Source organism: Rhineura floridana, chromosome 8 (genome assembly GCF_030035675.1).
Source record: "Rhineura floridana isolate rRhiFlo1 chromosome 8, rRhiFlo1.hap2, whole genome shotgun sequence".
Taxonomy (NCBI): domain Eukaryota; kingdom Metazoa; phylum Chordata; class Lepidosauria; order Squamata; family Rhineuridae; genus Rhineura; species Rhineura floridana.
Window position 1 is genome coordinate 32,225,612 of NC_084487.1, and position 23,844 is coordinate 32,249,455.

Here is a 23,844-nt window from a genome sequence, read left to right on the forward strand (position 1 = left end):
CTGTTTCTTGCATATCTCTAAAAAGAAATGAAGTTGTTACTTGGGTAATTTGAAAATAGCCATATGAAATGTTAGCCATGTAACTTGTCTTCACATGTACACATTGAGAAGATGCAAAGAACTTTGGAAAATTTGTATTTATGTCCAATAAAAATTCATTGACAGTGTTCATTTATTTAGTTAAGAATACTTACATTGTACTTTACAACCCCCAAAGGCTCTCTAAAGCATTTTACAAAAGATTCTCAAAATAAAATCACACTCAGATCTGGTATAGGAACAGAAATTATATGGTGACCATATGGTGCTGGGATTGTTCAGGTTTCATTTCCTGCTATTGTCATTGGTTTTCCCTTGTGTTGTAACAGGCAGCAGCTTGCTCAGCCTATGGTGGAGGCAAGTCTTCCCTTGTTGGCAGTTGCCAGGCAGCATCTCCCTCTGAAGTCTCTGAGGCAAGGAAGAGTGGAGTGTAGCAGCTGGAACGTGCTCAGTTCATGACTGGGGGGAGTTGCCAGGCAGCAGCTAAATTCAGCACACACCAGGGGGGTGGGAGAGAAGCATTACTTCACAAATCACCTAATTAAAACATGAATCCACTGCAATAAATAAAATGTGCTGATGATTCCAACCTTAGATAACCTGGAAAGGGTTGAGGCCAGGAAGGTAAACCTGTGGCTTTCCAGAAGTTGTTCATCTCCAACTTTCATTAACTCCAGCCAGCATGGCCGATGGTCAGAGATTATGGGAGTTGTAGTCCAAAAACATATGGAGAGCCACAGGTTCCTCATCCCTGGTTTAAGCAAATTCATGGAGGGTCTGTCAACATCTGTTAACTGTGATAGTTAGATGGATCCTCCATATTCAGAGGCAGCATACCTTTGAACCCCAATCAGTCCACTTCAGTAGAGCGTTTATTTTTTCATTTTTTTAAAGCACTTATTAAGGCTGCTTGTTAACATTATTCTCTGCATGGCTTACAGTATCAAGACAAAAGCAGTTTCACAGCATGGCAAAAAAACTGACATGTAAACAGCAGGTTACAATTCTAAACTTTAAAACCACAGCTTCTGAAACTGCTAGGAGAATTTTTTTTAAAAGCCACCTGGTGCCAAAGAAACCATAAAGGAGGAGCCAGACAAGTTTTACTGGGGAGGACATTTCATAACTGGTGCCACTGCTGAGAAGGCTCTTTCCATGGTAGCTATCTCTCTTCAGTTGACGGAGTTACTCAGAGCAAGACCACTGAAGAGATCTTGGGGTCCGGGACAGGTCTATGTTCTTAAGTTCTGTGTAAACTCACATTGATCCACTTCCAGGCAGCAGCATACATTTAAGGTTCAGAAATACCTTCCATAACATTAAGTTGAAACATTGCTAATGTTTTTCATTTGATTTTGCAGGTTCCAGCAAGATGCGGAGTAACAGTTCGGGATAGCTTAAAGAAAGCGTTGATGATGCGAGGTCTTATCCCAGAGTGCTGTGCAGTTTACCGAATACAGGATGGGTATGGTTTGTATGTAGTATGGTTTGGTTTGTGGATGGGGGAGAATAGGAGAAAGATTTCTGAAGGAATTCTTTCCAGGTATTTGAGTTCATGGGTTAACGCTGAAGATAAAAATGAATCCCTTCTTATTTTAAATAATTTTCCAAAGCGAAGCAACAGGCAAAATCTCACTAGATGCTTTCTAATAAAATGGCTATGATACTGTAGGAGGTTGAGCATAGGGGAAAATTCTTTTCCTTGCATCTGCTAGTAGATTTCCTAAAGATGGGCTCAGAGTGACTCAACTTGTGTAATACATAGTAGCAGACCCCAGTTTCCACCCTTTGGTCTTTCAGCTCTGTCACTAAAATTGTAAACCATTTTCCTGTCAATGGAGTGAAGCGTCCTGTTGATTTTGGACTCTAAGAGCCATCCATTCTTTATTGCTGTGGATCAGGGATGGGAAGCTTGTGACCCTCCAGATGTTGCTGCGCTCCAGCTCCCAGTAGCCTTAGCCAACATGACCAGTGGTTAGGGACAATGGGAATTGTAGTCACATGAATATCTGGAGGGCTAAAGGTTCCCCATCACTTCCATAGATCTTTGGAGCTGAATTGCAGGAGAAAGTTCTGTCTTTACCTTGCCATTTGTCCAAGTGTAGTGCAATTAATTATGGTAAATCCATGCTAACATCTTGCCATTTTAAGCTTCTAACAGTGGAAGTCTGGAAAGCAAACCAGTTCAATACCACTGCTCCCACAAACACTTTTAATGTCTTCAGCATTAAGATCTGCCCAGGTTGGGAGACTTCATTTAACTGCATAGAGCTTATTTGCACTGTAGGGAGAAAAAACCAATTGGTTGGGACACAGACATTTCCTGGCTCACGGGAGAAGAGCTGCACGTGGAAGTCTTGGAGAATGTGCCTCTTACAACACACAACTTTGTAAGTATGTTCCTATAATGCCTGCTGGTGTTTCGTCTGCCTTTTGTAGCTTCTGAAAACCACCTTTTAAAATCTTTTCACTGAACAAATGGCAGCTGCACCATGGGCACAGACAGCTGTTGGCTTTTGAGCAGAATATCTATGTTTAGAATTAGACATTTCCCTCACTACAGCCATGGGTATGGAGTGTCAGTATCCTATGGGTTGTATCCATTGCTAGTCATACTCTGAGTAAACCCATTTAAACTAATGAACATAACTAACTTAGCTTCATTAATTTCAACAAGTCTGCTCTGAGTAGAATTTAGTTGGATACAACCTTTTCCGTCCCTGGTGCGTGTTAAGCATAGCCTTACAAATAAGCTCACACAAATTTGCAGGCCAACTGCTTACATGTGCACAAACATGCCTTTTGTTGCATTTCAGCAACCTAAATAAAAGAGATCAATTTTCCTGTATACAAAAAATTGTCTTCCTGGTCACCTGGAGGCAATTCTCCATCATAATAGACAAGCAGGCAAGTGACTACTTACAAGCCTAATTAAGTTACATCATGAGATGCACGCTCAGGGAGAATTATGTACAAGACTGTGTTTTTTGTTTAGTGGATGTTCGACCTATAGATTACAACACCTACAGATGAATAATTAAGAGACTATTAATGTAACATGAATGCTGGGGGTAAATCAGTAGCCCAGATGTGTTTAGAATTCTTTTTTAAAGTTGGGGCTGGACAGGATGACCCATCAGTTCCTTTTGCATGCTTATTTTAATTATGTAGTCTGCTTCCACATCATTGTAATCTCAAGACTGAAACCATAATTGCAGAAAGAATTATGTAAATTGTCCATGATTGAGAGCAATTTACTCGTCATTAAATAAAGTGTGGCTCTTTAGAAATAGTAACATTCTCATGGGGAATTTAATAAAATGCCTGTGTGAACAAGGTTTTTAAATACACCGGTGCATGAAAGAGCAGCAAAAATTCAATAGTTATGTGTTATAAAAAGAATGTGTTTCGTGATCTCCTGCTTGCTGTGCAGCAGCAGATAACTGATAAACCCTATTTCCAAAGTTGTGCTGGTGGCATCAGTGATGCTGGCATTCATAAACAACGTGACCTAAGGAAGCACAACACAAGTGGAAGCAAGTTACCTAGATGGCTTTTGCACCAAAGGAGTTCTGTAACTCAGTTTTATTATATGAAGATACAGCTTAGCTATTTAATGTTTGTTGCAGTCACTGGAACTCAAGGAGAATAGTCTTACAAAAATAAACCTTAAATCTCTAGATAGCACCCTTTTAAAGTATTTGACTATTTTATGTTAAGGAGACATTGCTTCCTAACTTGTCTTTCACTTTCTACAGATGTGAAATCTTTTCAGATTCTGCTAAAGAAATGTGGAAATCTCTAAACCTTTGATCTAACTTTTCTATTTTCAAATTAATAAATTTGAGTCTTAATAAAAGATTAATAAAAATGCATCCTCATGATGGAGTCAGTATTTTGTTTTGTAAAAAAAAAAAAAAAAAAAGAATAGCCCAATGTCCAGAGCTTGGTTACTGTGTATATATTGGTCACAAATGTTTGTTGCTATCCGTGGTAGGTGGAACTCCACAAAACCTTTTTTCCTTGCATAGCTAGAACTGGGAAAGCTTTGCTTGGTATGCGTACAGCAGAGGTGGTTGCTTGGTATGTGTAGAATCTGTGGCCTTCCAGATGTTGTTGGACTACAGCTTCCATAATCCCTAACCATTGCCTGTAGTTTAGTTTAGTTTATTTATTTTGCGGTCAAAGACCCGTCTTGTTACAGGTATATAACAATAAAAATAATAAAAGGAAAAATATAAAACAAGAGACCATACATTTCAGTTCAGTATTTACATCCATAAAATACATTTGTTAAGTAAGTAAAAATTCCGATCTTAACAATTGCGCTGCATATATAAAATTCGCAACCTTCATTGTAGTTTCTTTCTTAATTCCTGTAATTAAATAACCCAGCTTATTATCGGGGACTACCCGCGTAATACTTTCCATTTCAGCAGATAGAAATTTACAACGTACAGCTTCATATATAGGGCAGTCAAACATGACATGATAGAGTGTTTCGATACTACCTTCCCCACAGGAGCAAACACGTTGTTCATAGGGTAAACCTTGATATCTCCCAATCAATAATGCGGAGTGGAGGGAATTAAATCTAGCCTTAGTAAAGGCTAGACGTAATTTTGGAATCATGAGAAAATCCAAATATGGAACATATTTGAATGGCTCTGGCTGTAATTTAAAGTGGATAGGAGAGCACATTTTTGTGGCCATAGTAATTGCAATTTGAGAGTCTGTGTCCTTTAAACGAGTTCAAATATCAGATTTAGTAGAAGTTTGTGTGGCTAAATACTCAGGGGAAAAACCCAACAAGGCAAGTTTGCTCCTAAATTTTTTATTCCAACTAGATGTAAAGGTATCGCTCCAAAAATATGATAAGAAACCCGGGGGCTGTTCATAAGCTAATCTAACCCAATAATTGGCAGCCATCATCCATGCTTGGCATTCAATAGAGGGTAGACCACATTCTAGTCTAAGGGCCGCTGTCGGGACACATCTCGGTAAACCCAAAATTCGGCGTAAAAAAAAGGGAAAGAACCGATTCAATTGTAGAATTGAATGTGTGAATCCATAAGGGAACCCCATAGAGTAGCTGTGGAATAATTTTTAGTTTAAAAACCTGAATAACTGCAGGCACATAACTCCCCCCTTTGTAAAAAAAATATCGAAGAACATGTTTAAGAGTGTTACGTGCCTTCGTAACAGCGGCTCGTATATGAGTGGCCCAGTTTAGCGTTGAATGAAAGATAATACCTAAGTATTTGTACTGTGAGACCAGAGCAATTCGTTGTGCATTGACTGTCCATGTACCAGATATTTTTTTTCTTGAAAAGACTAAAATTTTTGTCTTAGAGTAGTTTATAGTTAGGTAATTCTGACTGCAGTATGACATAAAGGCTCGTAGTAACCGCTTAAGTCCCACCTTAGATAAAGGAGAGCTGCATCATCCGCATATAAAAGCAAGGGGCAGAATTGTAAACCTATTTTAGGGGAGTGGAAGTTCCTAGATATACAACTTGTATTTAGGTCATTGAGATATAGATTGAATAGGAGGGGAGCTAAGATGCACCCCTGTCGCACCCCTTTGCTTGTAGAGATTGGATTTGTCAGACCTCCCTCGCGTCCGCAACGGACCCGCAGTGAGGTATGTTGATGTAAGTGATAAATGAGAAAAAACAATCTTTTATCCATTGAGGATTTTTCTAATTTACTCCAGAGATGTTCCCTTGAAATGGAGTCAAATGCGGATTTTAAATCGACGAATGCAACATAGAGGCCATTACCCTTGCGATTAATATATTTTTCTGCGAAAAAAATTAGCAGAAAACAGTGATCAAGGGTAGAACTTCCTTTTCTAAACCCAGCCTGTTCATTACCTAATATGTTTTCCTCCTCCATCCGTAAGTATAATTTGCCTTTTAGGTAAGATACATAGAGTTTGTCAATTACGGATAGTAAACTAATTGGCCTATGGTTTGATGGATCCTCTCTGTCTCCATTTTTATAAATAGGGACAACTGTGGCCTCCCTCCACGTCTGAGGAAAGGAACCTGTATAGTTAATTTTGGTAAATATATTAGCTAACAGCGGAGCCCACCAATCAGGAAAATTCTTCAGCATTTCCGGCAAAATATTGTCTGGGCCGGGGGCCTTTGCAGATTTTAGCCCTGCTATTAAGTCCTTTATTTCATACGGAGTAACCGGAGACCACTGGGGAAGATTAGCAAAGTCTAGAGTAGGAGTGTTATTTGAGGAATGGTGTTGTACATCCTCATAAAGTTCTAAAAAATGCCGTTCCCATTTTTGCGGAGGAATATTACATCCCTAACCATTGCCTGTAATGACTGGGACTGATGGAAATTATAGTCCCACAACCCCTGGAATGCCACAGGTTCCCCATCCCTGTGGTAGAGGGGGTACCTTGCTGAATCAGTGCCATCATCTCGAAGTAACTACTCACATATATATGGAGGATTTAAGTTTCTAACGATTCAATCCTAACCATGCTTGTTGAGAAGTTAGTTCCATTGACTCCAGAGTTGCAATTTAATTCCAAACAAATAAGATTAGGATTGCAGCCTAAATTTCTCCGAACCTTCTGTTCATATTGATCGTAATCTTATTATCAGTGCATTATATTTTTATGGACCTTAATCTTCATAAACTGTCCCTGAAATAAAACGAAATTCACTAGATTACCTTGCACGTGTAATCGTTGTTTGTTCAAACCCTGGAGCCATTTTCTTTCTTAAAACGTTTCTTGATAACATTATGATAGAAACTGGAAACATGACGTTGCCATTCTAAATGCCTGAAGGCAGGCACAAAACAAGAGCGGGCAGAGAATGTAATTCTTCTGCCATAGATGAAGATTGAGTTTACTGCTTTATAAATTGCGAATATGTGTTCAAGAGTTTGTCTTTATGGACTTGCACTAAATATGCACAAAATTCTTATTACCCACAATAGCACGGCGTGGGGTTCTTCTATTAGTTGCATTAGCTAGCTGTTTGAAAAGAGTAATCCTGACAATCACAGTGTGGTAATACTTTTGGTTTATTTGTAACTGCAAAGAGCTTGAATCAGCCCTTCTCTTCTCTGGCGAGATGACAGTGCAATATTGCAGGCACAAGAGGGCCTCATTTCTCATGGCTGCTTTTTTTGATGGCATAGGTACGAAAGACATTCTTCACCTTAGCATTCTGTGACTTCTGTCGAAAGCTGCTTTTCCAGGGATTTCGTTGTCAGACTTGTGGATACAAATTTCACCAGCGTTGTAGTACGGAGGTGCCACTGATGTGTGTGAATTACGATCAGCTTGAGTAAGTAATCAGAACTCCTCTGTGTTTAAAAGCTCTTGCCCTGAAGCTGTGCACGTGTGCAGCTGCAGTAGTACACGGAGTGTATTGCACTGACATAACTATGGTGGAGTCCTCTGTAACACAAGGGGACATCTGTCTTAGGCTGTCTCTCCCTCACAGGCTTCACCTATATATAAAGTACATTGGGCTAAACAAATATGACTGGAATGCGGTGGTGGTTAAGAGAGCCCATCTGCCTCTTGACATAATAGGAAAGCTTTATATGTGACCTCCTCTGCTGTTTCTGATTATGGTAGTTATCATGCCATACTGAGCAGTATGTTGTGCCAGTGTTTTATATGCAGTGCCACCAAGTTATGTGGTGGTGTACAGCCCACAAGGTTTTGCACCTTCTCCACTATACTTCTTTGCTAGCACGGTAGGACCAAATAATCAGTTGTCTCTTGAAGCTCTCTGTAAACAAGGATTATCTTGGCAAAAATAATTCTAAAGTTCAGGAAAATAATCTTAGGGAGGAAAGGTGGTTAAGCTGTTGTGGTTTTAATTTGTTTTTGTTTTTTTAAAATACCAGCTGTTAAAATCAGTTCAGCTGCTATACTCTGGTCATAAAAATTCCTTATTAGGGGAAGGATTGTGCATTGTGTTCATATGTATACTCATACATGGCTGTAGAGAACTTAACCTAGTTATCCTCATAAAGTTATCCTCATAAACCCATTTGTCAGATGAATGTTTTTAGCTGAAGCTTACTATTTGTTTTGTTGCTGCCAGGCTGAAAAACAAATCTCACTGGTAGCCTTTCTGTGATTTAATAATCATAAGCATATTGGAAAATACCTTGATGGGCTGAGTCCATAAATTCCCTCATGTAGTTCCCTGCTTCCTTCCCCCCCCTTTTTTTGCTAAATATTTTGTAGAAGCCATTCTTCTGTAATTATAGTCCTGTTTTACTTCAGAGATTGGTGAAGCAATTTTAAAAATGCTGATTTGGCAGGAGAGAACTGGATGTACTGTTTCCAAACAGATTTTTGTCTTCCTTATCTCCGTATTTTGAAAATTGGCTTCCAAATTGCTTGTCTCCATTTAGATGCTGTTGCTTAAAAGTGCTTTAACAGTCTTTCAAATAATTGACTATATGTCAATGCAGAACGTACATGTTATGCTTGACATGAAGTCCCAAAATGGCTGCCCTGTGTGGAGCCAGACCCCTTCTGCCCCCTCCCACAATAATAATCTGGCATATTTAGCCAGGTTGTAGTGATGTCACATTGTGTGTTGCTCTGCCAGTGATAGCCAATGATGGAAGGAGGAGGTGAGGAGATGCATGATTTTAGCTTCGTAATAGGTGTAAATGTTATGGGGAGAGAAGGCAAAACTTGACACAGAGCAGCCTTTTGGGGGCAGGGGGACAACCCTACTTGAAGTGTAACGCTGCTTATACTTCACAGAAACCAGGGATCTACCATTTTATCACAATGCAAAACATTTATTTAGATGAAGTGTTCCAAGTCATTGACATTTAAGTTTTCCCAGTTAACTGAAACAAAACTATATAGTGTCATTTTCCAATGTTTTTTCTCTTGAAGACATGCAATTTGATTTATGATATTTTTTCTTCTAAATTTTACGTTGTGAAACTTCTGGGTTTTGCCCAAGTTAGTTTTGTTTTTGTTCTTGCCTCATAGTTTGCTGTTTGTCTCCAAGTTCTTTGAACACCACCCAATACCACAGGAGGAGGCCTCCTTAGGAGAGACAATCTCAGCATCTGAATCATATCCTTCAGTGGCCCCCTCAGATTCGCCTGGGTATGCTCTTAAATCCTACTGTTCTACTAACCAATATATTTGTGGGTTTGTAGCTTCTGAAAGGGAAGCTTGGGATGGGGGTGAGGGTCTACACAGCCCTTTGAATCAATATAATCAATGGAAATTATTTTTTTATATGAGGGGCTTTTTTAAAAGAAGGAAATCTTCTTTTTATTAACCAGTGTGTTTCACGGGGGGGGAACAACCTGAAATAGTTTGTAAAATCCATCCTTCCTCATCAGTTTATTCTGGACTCAGTTGCAGTACTGATGCTTACCACTTACTCTAAATGCTTCACTTAAACAGTTTACTCAACCAAGTTCAGATTTGGCACAAGAGGCCTCCCTTTCTTTCAAGGGAGTCTGATTTGAAATGAAAGGACTTTGTATAGCAGATGTTTGAGGGTGTGGAGGGATAAGCTTTTGTAGTATTCTATATTTGGCCCCAAGAGAAGCTGACACAATGGCTGTGTTCACATATCGCAATAAACTGTGGTTTATCATGATATGTATGAACCACTGATAGTCTCAGAAGTGCTCCATCCTTCCCATTTCCTCCATATGCATGGCCAGGAAAACTATGGAAGTTTTAATTTAACCACAGTTTGCTCTGGTGTCCAGATCTGGAATTGTGGTTAACACTTAACAGAGTTTAGCTTAAACAGACCAGTTTCAGAAACCATGGTTTGATGTTGGCTTGTTTGAAACTGACCATAATTAATATTAACCACAAAGTGGCCTAGTTCTCACACCATATTAAATCGTTAAAAACAAACCGTGTTTTACTGTGAATGAGCAGCATGCTGATCCATACTGCTAAAAGGTTTTTGATGCCTTTCTCCCTCACTCCTGCTGCAGCTGCATCACGGGGAAGCAAGCCAGATTCTGGTTTGGGACATCTGCACCCGGGCTTGTGGTTTGTTTTTCCCCAGCAGACCACAAGCAATAAGCCAAAAACAAACCCTGGTTACTCCATGTTCAAGCCCATGTTCAGATGTCACAGCAAGCCAGAATCCGGCTCAGTTCCTATTGGCAGAGGAGTGTAGTGAGAAGTTTTGGGCAGCATGCAGCAGCACACTGCATATGCACAGTTAACCGTAGTTTGTTTTTAACTGTGGTTTAATTTGATGTGGGAAGCAGTCCTTTGTCATACCAGGTAACATAAAAAATGTGTACAGCTAAAAGGTTCCCAAACCATCCTCCCAGATGCGCTATACCAGCCCTGCACATAATTCCGTGAAAGGTACTAGCCCACCTGCTCATGCGTGCCAATATAAGAAATGTTATGTTGCATCCCTACCCTGGGGGTGGGGAACAGAATTCATTCTCCTGCAGTTGACTAAAACATTCATACCTGCTTGCTTGGAGGCAGTTTTTAGGGCCAGACTACACATGTGCAGGATGAGTAGTAGAATAGACTGTACCATTTTAGGCTGCATATGAGGGGATCGCCTTTTTGAATGTTCTCTCTGTAAAAATGAAAACCTGATACTAGAAGCTAACAAAGCAAAGAGTAGGCTGAGTTAGAACCTTTTCCTTTGATGATATAGATTGGGGATTTTTAACAACTTGCAGGGAGGTTTTTTTATGCGCCAGATTGTTCAAAAATCTGGCACACACCTTTGACGTTTGAAGCACTGCAGTCCATACTGCCATCTCATTCTGCTGCATTTGTAAACCAGGTCTCACCACAGGTGAGTAGGCAAGCTAGAACTGTACCTCCAAATTTGAGTCTGGACTTCATTATGAAAAAATTGTGCGTGTGAGAGACAAGCATGGTACACTGCAGGGATACTGCAACTATTTCAGCTGCCAATGACACAAGGAGTATTTCAATTTAAAAAGTGGCTTGGCTCTTCAGCAGAGGTGTTATGGCTGCTGAAAACTGTAAACAAGGCTTTAGCTGCACATGGGAGTTCTGTCTCCTATGCATAAAAATGCAGCTTTCTTTCATAGCCTAAACCTTTCTTGGCTCTTCTAGTTTGGTAATCAACATGGACTGTAATCAACATGGGCTCATATGTCACTGCAGATAATTTTTCAGTTTTCTGCTTCTTTCCTTACAGTTTGGTTATTGTTTCCATATTGGAGCACAAAATTTTATTTATACAGCACATTGTTTGGAGAAAAGGCATTGTAGTCCTGACCTCGTTCAAGTGAAAAACCTAATATTATTTGTTTGTTTATTAGATTTATATCCCATCCTTCCTCCCAGTAGGAGCCCAGGGCAGCAATAAAAGCACTAAAACATCACAAAAACAGACTTTATATTACAACAAAACATCCTTAAAAACATAGTAGAACAAAACATCTTTTAAAAAAAGCTTTAAAAACATATTTTTTAAAAAAAAGTTTTGAAAACATCTTTAGCAGTTCCAACACAGATGCAGACTGGGATAAGGACTCTACTTAAAAGGCTTGCTGAAAGAGAAAGGCCTTCAGTAGGCATCAAAAAGATATCAGAGATGGCGCTTGTCTAATATTTAAGGGGAGTGGGAGGGAATTCCAAAGGGTAGATGCCTCTACACTAAAGGCCCGCTTCCTATGTTGTGTGGAACAGACCTCCTGATAAGATAGTATCTGCAGGAGAACCTCACCTGCAGCGTGGAGTGGTCGACCGGGTATATAAAGGGTAAGACGATATTTCAGGTATCCTGGTCCCAAGCTGTGTAGGGCTTTGTACACTAAAACCAGAACCTTGATCTTACTGGTATTGAGAGAGCAGTAATTCCAGCTGTAGTTCCCCCTCCACACACAAAATTGTGCTCGTAATTCTTTTACATGTACCTTGGTTCAGTATTTGGGATGCAGAGCGTTGATGCCATAATCCATGTGTTTAGCTAAATCATTGTCTGAAAACTTCATAAGTAATTTTGGATGCCAGGAATAGTTGGTGTGTGTGTTGGGGGGGTTATTTACAGGAAAATTTCTATCTCACCTTTCCCATTCCAAGAAAGTGCTCAAAGCGACTCACCTATATAATCAGTAAAACAATTTACCAAAACACATACACAAATTGAGGCCAAAAGAAAAAATAACAACAAAACATAACATTGCTAAAACGTTTAAAATAGTAGAGAGCTTAGAAATTTATGCAGCAAACATATTGGGTCTTCAACTGATTATGAAACACAAGTAAAAAGAGGCCAGTCAAGCCTTCTGGGTTAGGGAGTTCCATTCTGGTGGGTGAGAGTGGGGCAGCGGCTTTGAGGGTTTACTAGGGGCAACAGACGTCAGCAATGCGAGCAGCTATGAGGTGCACACCATTTTAGATTTCTCACAATGTTGCAATAATGTATCACTCTGGGGACTTATTGAAAAGTTGCAGTTTCCCACCAAGCAAGATAAAAACAGCCCAGGGAGTGGGGGGCGGGGGGGACAGAAAGGTGATTAGGCCTGATTGGGCACCAGCATCGGCAATCATAGGATCTTGACAGCTGCCCAAGGGTGCTGGATAGTGGTGTCAGGTTTACCTCAGAAAGGGCAGGATGTACGAAAGAGCCTTGCATGCTCCTCTCGGTGGACAGGCAGATTCATATGGGTGGAGATGACCCCTCTTGATCCTATTCTGAAGAATAAGTGGGGACCACTGCAGACCTTAATCCTTTTTTGTGCCTTAACTTTCTCAGCCCTCCAATTCTCCCTAGTCCTTCTCCTTCAAAATCCATTCCAATACCCCAGCCTTTCCGACCAGCAGATGAAGACCATCGGAATCAATTCGGTCAACGAGATCGTTCCTCATCTGCCCCCAACGTGCACATCAATACTATAGAGCCTGTTAACATCGATGTAAGTTACTATCTAAGCTTGGTCTTTGTAACTAGAATGTGTTTTCCTTTTCTGTGCTACTTAAGGCAGGAGTAGGCAAAGAATGGGCCATAGGACTGAATAACCTGGGTGAGGCCTTTCTCTCAGCTTGTGCAGCAGAGCCCCCTAGAACAGAAGTCAGAGCCTTCCTGATTCCTGTTATCTAGTAATGAAGATGTAGGTGGGTGTAAAGGGTTGGTCTGAGGCTTTTCTAGTCTGAAGGCACACAACACAGTTCTGCTGTTGGACCTGAAAAGATTTAATCTTATACACTGCTAGTCTTTAAGACTGTCTTGGAAACCATATATATCCTTGAGCTCTGAGGGGAAGTGGGAGAGGGATATTTCTTAATCATATGGAGATTCTGAGCCATGCATTGCCTATCTCTGATTCTCAAACTCACATGTGCAGTGCTGGATCTTAATATTCTACTGCCTGAGCCATCAGCACCCGTGTATAATATCAGGAATTATGCTGTGGGCAAGTTCACATATTCTCTTTAAATGACAGCCAGTGCTGTGATAGTCTGGCAGATGGTGTCCATGACTACGCAAATGAGTTACTATTGTTTGCTGCCTACCCAGAGCCTTCCAAATCCAGAGGGATAAATACAGAAAGAATGATCCTCTCCTAGCTTGGCTGCCATGGTTGGATAAAAATAAACAATTGTGGTGTGGTTTCACACTACTTCACACTATGTGATTTCCAGCTACTTCACACACTTTGATTATAGCTTGGTGGCTGCTACTAAATGGAACAGGTGAATATGTTCTAATGCTCAACATTTGGCCTGCTGTGTGTATGGCATGAACACATTTTTTGACTGGAACATTTTGTCTCTAATTATTTAAGTTTGTCTAATGCAAAACCCAAGGTCGCTAGTGAGATCTCTTGTATGTGGTCCACAGGAGCTAAAAACTACTGTGGGTGACATCCAACCATGGTGGTCTGCTTGCACAACAGACTTCCACTTGCACAAATGGGACTTCCTCTTCCATTCCTTCCCCTTGCAGCCCCCCAAAACTCCCCAAAATTGGCTCTGGAGAGTAGGAGGAGAAGAGGAGGGCCCATCACACCCACTGACATGATGATGGATACAATCCTGTATTTTTATTTTTAACAGAGAGTACGGGGACTAGCAATTGATTGGCATTATCACATTCTACTCCCATAGGATCTCTCAAAGCAGAGTTAACTAACTGTCACTTCTATTTTGCCTGATATTTCTTTGTTAACTCAGAAGCTTGCTATTTGTCCATAGCAGAAGTTGGTCCATAAGCTAATGCCTTGCCTATTTAACACTGCTAATTGACAATTGTTCTCCTCGTAACTTCAATCACTTGTCTTCATTCTCATTGTTGCTCTTTTAGAACATTTTTTTAAGAGTACCTATTAGAGCAGAAAATGATTATGGCATCATTCTCCAAGCTGATTCTTGATCCTATTTGCTAATACAGTTAGCTTGCCACACCCTCCAAAGCTCAAACTAGCCCATGGGTGCACAAGTATCGGCAGGCAAGTGGCCATTTTGTAGACTGGAGTAACGTGTTTGTTATCTATGCGACTGCTGTCAGTATGAATTTCTTGGGTATACAGAATCATATTTATGTTACATCACCATAATAATGACAAGCGACAGAAGTAATGCATTAATAAGATGCATACAGTTTTGTTTTTGGTTTGTAGGACTTGATTAGAGATCAAGGGTTGCGAGGAGAGGGAGGTAAGTGACTTTGTTCTCTTGCATACAAAGTGCATTGCTTTGCCCTTTCCCTTTGTTCTACCTCTTTTTGCAAAATACAGACACAGAGAGAAATGTAAACACCCTAATGAAATTTAGCTGCACTTGCTTGTCTGTGACATTTAGCATTTGTTTGATAAAAAGTCTCGGCTGTTCACTTTCATTGTGGCAAAGAAAGGGAAGAACAACATGCAAAGTGGTAGCCAGTGGTTTTTTTTTTTTCCTTTTAAAATAGATTATCAGAGGTAACAATGAGGGTAACTGACCTTCCACCAGTTTTATCCTCCTATACCTTCCTTTTGTCTTGAAAAGGCTGAACCTGTCACCCACCTATCTTAATACACAACAAGGATTTCTTCATAACAAGGACTCCCTGTAGCCGGCACAATTTGTGAACAAGACTACTGAGCGCTGTTCCTCCCTGTTTTTACAATGTGGGAGTTTGCTAAATCAACAAGATTTAAAAGTACATAAAAATCTATGTGAGTAAAAGATACTTCCAATAAATAGGGGAGCAGGCTTGAATTTTTAACAGCTATTTTTGAGCCTATTTACAAAAGCAGCTTTAAAAAAACACTCCCTCCTGTATTCAAGAAGGGAGGGAAAAGCCTCTCCTAACACAATGCCTGTTGCCCCAACACACATGTGCCTTGCCTAAAAGCAAAGTATGCTTTTGTCTATAGAAATATTGTTTTTGTCGTTGATTGTAAATTTATACAGATTTTAAGATGGGTATGATGACAGGTACTCCCATGTGGTAAAAATGTAAAGCAGCCTTGAATTGACTTCTCATAAATGGCTCCAAGTCTTAGCAGAGATAATAGTAAAAGCCAGCATTGTATGTATGGATCCTTTCCCCACCACGCAACAAACATGCCTGTGGCTGCTGTTACCACTGCAAAATCAGTTTGGGTTAGAGCTCCAAATGCTAACTGGCTGCCAGGCTTCATTCAAGCTTTGACTTGGCTCTTCATCATTTGAGCGTGCAGTGGCGGCTTTGCCAAGTAATGCAGGAAAGCATGTGTCCCTAATCAGCTGGCCTTTTTGCTTTCCATGGCTTCTTTTATGTTTCCCCTCTTTCTTTTTATCCCATTTGCAACCTATAACGTCAATATTTAAGACAACTCTTGTTTCAGCGAGGATTCTGCTGTTTCTTTTCTCTTGGTTCCATCTAACAAGCTGGCTACTACTTTGCCATTTTGAGACCAAAGGTGTGACCTAAAACCATGAACCCCGCCAGTTAATGCATTCCCCATTTCGACTATTGTGTATGTCCAGGTAGCTGTGGCTTTTGAACAGTTTTGCCCATTCTGTCCAACATTTAAATGTTGTGTACAATGATGTCATTTTAAAACTCTGGTCAATAAGCTCTCTGCTGGGCATCTGAGAATATGTGGCAATTTCCAATCCTTTGAAAGTAATGCTGTTCAGGGTTTTGTTTTTGTTTTGTTTAAAAAGCAAAAGTAGAAGTATGGGGTTCTCCCCTGCAAAGTTGTAAACAATCTATGCCTAGGAGTCAAAGCACCTTAGTTATGTCCCATGACTTTCATTTCTTCTGTGTGTCTGTCTTCCTGTCTCTGCCTGCCCGTCTCTTTCTCTCTAACAGCCCCTATGAACCAGCTGATGCGCTGCCTTCGGAAATACCAATCCCGGACTCCCAGTCCCCTCCTCCATTCTGTCCCCAGTGAGATAGTGTTTGATTTTGAGCCTGGCCCAGTGTTCAGAGGTAGTTGGGCTCTTCTTTCTCATTTTCACCCAAATCAAACTAAATAAAACCACAGATGCTGTTTGTGCCTCACCCTCACAGCGTGTGTATGTAAGTGTGTGAGTTTATCAAAACACTGTATTTTTTATTTTGTTTTTGTTTTTGCTTGGCCTGGCTGGAATGCTTTGAATGTGCTTTTTCACCCATTTTCACTCACCCTTATTAAACTCACAAATTACTCTGGACATAGAATAATACATTATAGAGATGATGTTTCCATGCTTTTTAAAAAGTGTTGCTTGTTGCAAGGGACTCTAGTTGCAACTGAAGTGAGGATAGGACAGGTCCTGCAAATACTTAACATCTGTAAGAACATTTTCTCCCAAACGATTCCCCTATTAAGGGCTGCCACCTCCCCCCCCCACCTGCCCCAGAGAAAACAGATTGGCCTGCTCCTGTACCTTTAACAACAGGCTGTGTATGCCAAAATGAACAGGTGAAGCCTTTTCTGGGCTGCAGATCAGTCTGCAGCACAGGAGTGAAGGTTGGTACAAAATTTGACAACCCTACTTGGGGTTCTGTTGTGTGTGTGACATTGCAGGATTTAGGAGGAGATTGATATCCCTAATTCCCCTGACTGACAGTTTTAACCTAATTCTTGAGATAGATTTCCTCATTTAACATTGTCTTTCAGAGAACTGTTGCAAAGTACTAACAATTCTGCTGACAACTTACTTTAGTATATCTAGTATAGGATTTATCTCACTGATGATACGTTGGGGCTGTGACTAATCTGGATGCTAATGGAATGTATTGCAGTACTCTGCAGACGTCAGTTGAAGTCAAGATCAGTTTGTGCACTAAAACATAAACAATCTCCATTTTAAGTCTGTAGATCTGTGCCTGTCTGTAAACAAATTATTCTAGGTAAAAATATCAGGGCTTCAACTTAGCACAGAATTGGGCAGACATAGTGATTTTTTTCCCCTCTACTAGATTGTGGCCCAAGTATTGAACTGTAGAGTGATGTTGATGTGGCAATGCATAGCAGTACAATTTGTTCCTCACCCCACCCCCACACCAGTGGATAGACTTGCAAATTTAAATACCTTCATTTTGGCTGTTCTGAAGGTTTTTATCCCCTAGCAAAAGGCAGCTTATCCTGTTAAATAATTTCCAAAATATATAGACTAATATACAACTAAATCAGCCTTTCTCAACCTTTGAGTCCCCTGATATTATTGGACTACAACTCCCATCAGATCCAGACCGCATGGCCAATGGCCCAAAGGTTAGGAAAGGTGGAAGAGTAGACCCATTGGAATTAATGGGCAAGTTACTTAAGTCGGTTGATTTCACTGGGCTTACTCTGAGAATGATTTACATTGGATGTTACTCATACCTTTCAGAATAAAGTAACTTAACCAACTAAATTAGAATGCACACACTTTAAATGTAGTTTTGTGTTTTCTGATAGTGTGTGCAGCTTTTTAGAAAGATTCAGGTTTAAACTGTGACAGTAGAGAAAATATGCCTTCCAAAAAAAAAGAGCAGTCCCTCCACTGCTGCAGGATTAGCGTTGTATTGATGATTCTGTGTCATCTTGTGAAATTTAGTATAACACTCCTCCTGGTAAGTGTCAAGATGACAGTTTAGGGAAAAGATTCCTATTCCCCTCAACAATCTTGAAAAAATGAAGACATAATTAAAGTTTTAAGTACAAATGCCAGTCTTCATTACGCCAAGTTTTCAGCCACTAACTTGTATAAGCCACAGTTTCCAGTGGTGATTTTACACATTCATTTCTTCACCCAGAGCTCTTTCTTCAAAATTGAAATCCCAATAGATATTGGCCCAGCTAGTAAATCCTGTTTAATTAGCAGCAATCTAGTTCTCGCTGCCCAATCGCTTCTTCCTTGGAGCAGGCAAGACTAACAAGGCATGAAGCTTGGCTTAGCATTGTGTCTGATTCAGGTTTATGGTTTGCTTCTCCCTCACGTACCATGATCATAAAGCAAAAAAACAAACCTTGGGGTTGTGGTTTGTTCAGGAGAAGCAGTCACAATCCTGGGTTTGGGAGTAATGACAAGACAGGCTTCATGGCTTGTTGGTCCTACTCGTGCCAGGGGAGGAATAAATTGACATGTAAACGGGGTCATAAGAATGGAAAAGATGGATACTGCAAATGCAGGAAAAAAGAAGCAGCCTCTGTTACATGTAGGCTGGGAGGACAGACTGAAAAATGGTGCAGCGGAGGGCAGGCAAGGGCTTCAGTGTAGAAATGAGGATCTAGGTTTCCTAATTCAGTCTGAACCAGGCATGGATCATCTGTAAGGAGATGTTGCAGACAATAGGAGAGATTAAATTGGATAGAAGATGAGGTATTTATTGTAGCTGAAACTATCAACACAAATGAGAGACCTTAATGAGGAAAAATACAAGGGCCTAGGACAAAGGCATTAAAGCCCCCTAACCCACTGCAGGATGAAGGAGAGATGAGAAGCCATTAGTATAGTAATGTGGCAATCCTAAATGCACTTGTGGGGAGTAAGCGCCACTGAACACAGTGAGACTTACATCCAAGTAAATATGCATAGGATTGCGCTCTTAAGTTGGCCTGCTGGAAAAGGAAACAGTTATAACCATAATATGTATTGTAGTAGACTTTGCTCCTCCAAATCTGAACTTCTGCTTTCCTTATATCCAAGTTAATTTTTTACTCCTATAGTGTCATGTTAGTAGTGCCATGTCAATAGTAATACTTCTGTTTCTTTCTCCCCACCCCCTTTCTTTTTTCTTTTTTGGCTGTTTAAAATTGATGAGGTAATGTTGCAGAAGGCATCTTCTGCTTGGATACTACTTTTTTTTTTTTGACAGAACTCTTTCATGAGCCCAGCAGCAGAATATTCCATGTCCCTGTGTGCCATCATAGTGCACACCATCTCTGAAGTATTTTAGAAAATGCAGCAGTGTGTGACTTCTTTGATTTTATGGCCCCCTCTTTTAATATTGTCCATAACATCCTTTGCCCAGGCAGTTATAGGATATGTTTTTTAAAAATTAGCTGCTTGAAGTAAGTTCCCTTTTAGATGGCATTGTAAAGCTATCTAACCTTAGGCCTGTTTGTGGCTCTTGTAATTATCTCTTTACATGAATGAGGCATTAATATCTCCCCGCGACTTCAAGAGCTGTTTGCTATGTAGCATTGAAGGTTGGGGGGAAGCCTACTGTTTGAGGGGGAAAATTGGCCCAAAGACCCTCTTGGGTTCACAGAACTAGCTTTACAATACTTTGGATCTTGGCCTCCATTTTATTCTTCTTCCATTTGAGTCCAAGTTGGTTGCATGCCCAACTGTTGTCAGATTCTTATAGGGCAACTTTTGCCAATTTAGTGCCCTCCAGATGTTTTGGACTACAGCTTCCATCAGCACGGCCAAAACATCTGGAGGGCACCAGTTTGGCAAAGTCCACTACAGGGCTAGTGGCAGCAAGTCAGGAAAGTCAGCTAAATTAAACAAAGTATGAAATAGTCAGGAATTTCTTTTTAAAAACAGGCAAGCTGAGCGCAAAAAGAATTTGTTTTAGTTAGCATCTTTCCTGCTTAAAGATAGAGTGGCTACAATTCAGAAAAATCTAAAATGTGCTCCAGGTCCATTGATTTCAGTGGGCCTTGAGTCTGCTTAACTCCTATTGCACTGTGCCAGTATTCTTTTAGTGGCATTGTTCTCCTGCCACATTAGTTTATAACTATGGTTTAATGTAGGTCCATACTACTCAAAAGTTCCTGGGGCACTCCTCCCTAGCTCCTGGTTCTGCTCCATGGATAACATAAGTCAGTTTGGCTTGTCATGTTGTCCAAGCCTGGGCTCATGATTTGTTTCCTCCAGACAAACTACAGGCTGTAAGTGAGGTTTGTTCTTCACTCACCACTTGTGGGTTATTTGAGGAAACAAACCACAAGTCCAAGCTTGGGCATGACAAGCTAGACATTGGTTTGTTTCATCTTTGGCATGGCAGCAGCAGGAGTAGGGGAAGAAGTTTTGAGCAGTTGCACTAGCACACTGATCATTCATAGCACACCGTTTAAAACAATGGTTTAATGTGACATTCAAATTGGGCCAATAATTAAGCAACTAACTAAAATTGTGTAGACTGCAGAGATTGCTGTTGATCAAGTTTGCTCTTCATTTTGTGAATTAAAGGCACAATCCTAATCCAACAGAAATCAGCAGAATTTTCTTAACTGAATTTAGTAGGCTAGAACTGCACCCTGAAGTATGTTAAATGCACTTGTTCTGTAAGTCTTAACACTTACTTTTAAATGCCTTCCATGTTTGGAAGTATTGCATCTTAATTGCAGTTTCTGCATCTAACAATTGTGTGAAATAAATCCACCATGATGAGTTCATGTCTTTAAAAACCCAGAAATATTTTTGACTTTTAATCTCAAATATAGGCTCAACCACGGGTCTGTCTGCCACGCCACCTGCCTCCTTACCTGGGTCCCTCACCAATGTGAAAACGTTGCAGAAATCCCCAGGACCTCCGCGAGAGAGGAAGTCTTCCTCATCTTCAGAAGACCGGAGCAGAATGGTATGTTCAAAGTTAGTTTATTGAATTAGCAACCAGCCTTTCCCATGTTAGAGGCTCAGTATAGATGTACTGCTGCCCGATCTCCTAACCGTGGTTAGAAGATAAGGAGTGCCCCAAATGCTTGGGCACCTTTTCCTTCTCCCCCTGGTGCATGCAGATTCCCCCTCTTCCTTTCACTCATAGTTAAACTTAGTGTAGCATTATGCACCATGGGGGCAAACTGTGGGTTGTAACACTCATAGTTAGCAAAAAACATCAGTGTTGTTGTATGGCTCCCCATGTTAGGAAAACATATATGTAACTCTTACTAAGAAACGATTGCATTTATGGAGGTATTGCTAAGGTTGCTTTCCTTACAGAAACCTCTTGGTCGGCGAGACTCAAGTGATGACTGGGAGATACCAGATGGCCAGATCACAGTTGGACAAAGGATAGGCTCTGGATCATTTGGAACAGTCTATAAGGGAAAGTGGCATGGTATGTAACTACTGCGCCAAACCATTTTCTACCCTAAGTTTATTTAAGAGTTAAAACTTTTTTCTATTTTAAAAGAAGTGTGTGATACCAAAACCATAGCACATTAAATAGATCTCATTTTGCAAGTGACTTTGAGGCCTGTAATTCTTTGAGGTCTCTGAAAGCTATCCAAAGTGTGTGTGTTGGACTGATAGGGAGTCTTTCATAGTAAAAAGCCAGCTTGGATGGCTTTAAAAGAAGATTAGACAAGTTCATGGAGGACAGGGCTATCAGTGGCTACTAGCCGTGATGGCTGTGCTCTGCCACCCTAGTCAGAGGCAGCATGCTTCTGAAAACCAGTTGCCGGAAGCCTCAAGAGGGGAGAGTGTTCTTGCACTCGGGTCCTGCTTGCGGGCTTCCCCCAGGCACCTGGTTGGCCACTGTGAGAACAGGATGCTGGACTAGATGGGCCACTGGCCTGATCCAGCAGGCTCTTCTTATGTTCTTATGTTCTTAAAATGCAGTGGTTGGGATCCAAAGCCTCTGCAGCCAGTTTTGTGCGCCTAGTGGGGCTTTAGTCTTGTGTTTCTTGAATAGCAGTTTTCTATGCTGTGTGGCCACCTCTTTTGAAATGGAGGGCACAGAAATCAAAGAGCAGTTTGTGATGTGGCATGAGAATACTGGTCAAAAGGGGGGGAAGTCAGCATTCCACTGAGCATTCCCAAACCCTTGATTGAACCTACAGTAATTCTTTGCATTTTGGCCAATGTGTGTTTTCATAGTGAGACTTTTGTGGAATATTTTGTGTTCTGCATACTAATTATTTAAATGTTTTTGTATAGAAGACTACATATCAATAGTGGAGTTTTGTGCTTCTTTTTTAAAATTGAGCTGCATGTTTTAAGCTGTTTTTTAAATTGCTTTTTAAGGTGATGTTGCAGTGAAAATGTTGAATGTTACAGCCCCCACCCCTCAGCAATTGCAGGCCTTTAAAAATGAAGTAGGAGTGCTCAGGTAAGATTGTGTTAGTTACATTTTAATGACATAACTGGTGTAACTTCCCTTGAGAAGCCAATGATCTTGAGCACTTGTTCGAACCCTGTGCTTCTCTCAGTCATTCTGCTGATAAGCAGCCTGTATTTTCCTGCTTTGCGTTGGTCCTCTGCTATCCATTGTAAATTTGTTTTTATTCCCACACAGTAAAGGAATATTGGATACCTCCATATTGTTAAGCCATGTGTTTGTTTTGAGGGGGAAAAAACAATTCTTTTCTGTGCTACCTTCATAGCCTTAGTTGACCCTTATTCTTGCCTATTCTGCTCTCACTGTTCATTGGCCTTGCCCTTCAGCTCCATCGTTCCGTCTCAGAGTGAATTCAAGTGCTGAGTGCCAACAACTATACAGTGCCTTGCAAAAGTAATCAGAGCCCTGACCAATGCTCTCATATTACTGAATTACAAATGGTACATTGTAATTTCGTTCTGTATGATACTGTATTTTGAAACATTGAAACTCAAAATCAATTTTTGTAAGGTGACATTGGTTTTATGTTGGGAAATGTTTGTAAGAAACATAAAAAGCTGAAACATGTTGCTTGCATAAGTGTGATTACTTTTGCAAGGCACTGTATATCCAAACTGGGGCTGCTACGAAACAAGGGGGAGGTATCAACATGCTTAGGGAAACCCTGAGTATATAAAAAATCAATTGGAGCACCCCACCCCAAAAGAAAAAAATAGCCTAACGAGGACAGAGTATGCTCAGTAGCCAAAGTATGTTGTGTGTCAGCTGGAGAAGAAAAGCAGCAAACCAGGGGAGATGGGGGAGATGAGTGGTGTGTCCTGGAGGAGGCCATGGCTGGCTGGAACTGTGAACAGAAGCATTCCTGTCATGAGGCAAGAATACACTGCAACTTGTCTTGTCAAATGCCAACTGTGAGCCTTCTAGGCACAATCTGTGCTCATCTTTCACAGTGTCTATCACAGCAGATAGAAGGTTTACTCCCTCTCTCAGAATGCAGGTCATTCAATTCAGTTGATTGGCAGGGGAATCTGTGTAGACAATACTTCACATAGGGTTGTATCCAGTGTTGGCTTTGTCATTGCAGAAAGTGCTTCTGCTTGCACATGTTGGGGCGCCCAATTTTTGCTGATTTCTCTGTCTCTCACTCACTCTCTCTCTCTCACACACACAGTGTGAGTGAGAGTGAGTGAGTGAGAGTGTGTGTGTATGAGTGAGTGAGAGTGAGTGAGAGTGTGTGTGAGAGTAAGAGTGTGTGAGTGTGAGAATGAGAGACTTAAGCTCCATCTTCCTCTCCTCCCTAAAAAGCTGTTCCTCCAGATCAGAATGGAATATAGTGTGGAGGGCTGCAGTAGGT

General features: G+C 40.7%; 1 protein-coding gene across 8 annotated transcripts in view; it reads left to right on the forward strand.

Annotated features, from left to right (window-relative positions):
* BRAF (B-Raf proto-oncogene, serine/threonine kinase) overlaps nucleotides 1–23,844 on the forward strand; it is a 68,250-nt gene that overhangs the window by 20,292 nt on the left and 24,114 nt on the right. For 6 of the 8 annotated variants that reach the window (XM_061638780.1, XM_061638772.1, XM_061638776.1 and 3 more), the window contains 10 exons: nucleotides 1,401–1,504; nucleotides 2,327–2,429; nucleotides 7,213–7,361; nucleotides 9,047–9,166; nucleotides 12,795–12,954; nucleotides 14,659–14,695; nucleotides 16,320–16,439; nucleotides 20,875–21,011; nucleotides 21,371–21,488; nucleotides 22,397–22,481. In XM_061638780.1, the coding sequence (XP_061494764.1) occupies nucleotides 1,401–1,504; nucleotides 2,327–2,429; nucleotides 7,213–7,361; nucleotides 9,047–9,166; nucleotides 12,795–12,954; nucleotides 14,659–14,695; nucleotides 16,320–16,439; nucleotides 20,875–21,011; nucleotides 21,371–21,488; nucleotides 22,397–22,481 (1,133 nt within the window). The remainder of the gene's footprint in view (nucleotides 1–1,400; nucleotides 1,505–2,326; nucleotides 2,430–7,212; nucleotides 7,362–9,046; nucleotides 9,167–12,794; nucleotides 12,955–14,658; nucleotides 14,696–16,319; nucleotides 16,440–20,874; nucleotides 21,012–21,370; nucleotides 21,489–22,396; nucleotides 22,482–23,844) is intronic. The other 2 variants (XM_061638773.1, XM_061638777.1) reach the window with 1 other exon arrangement.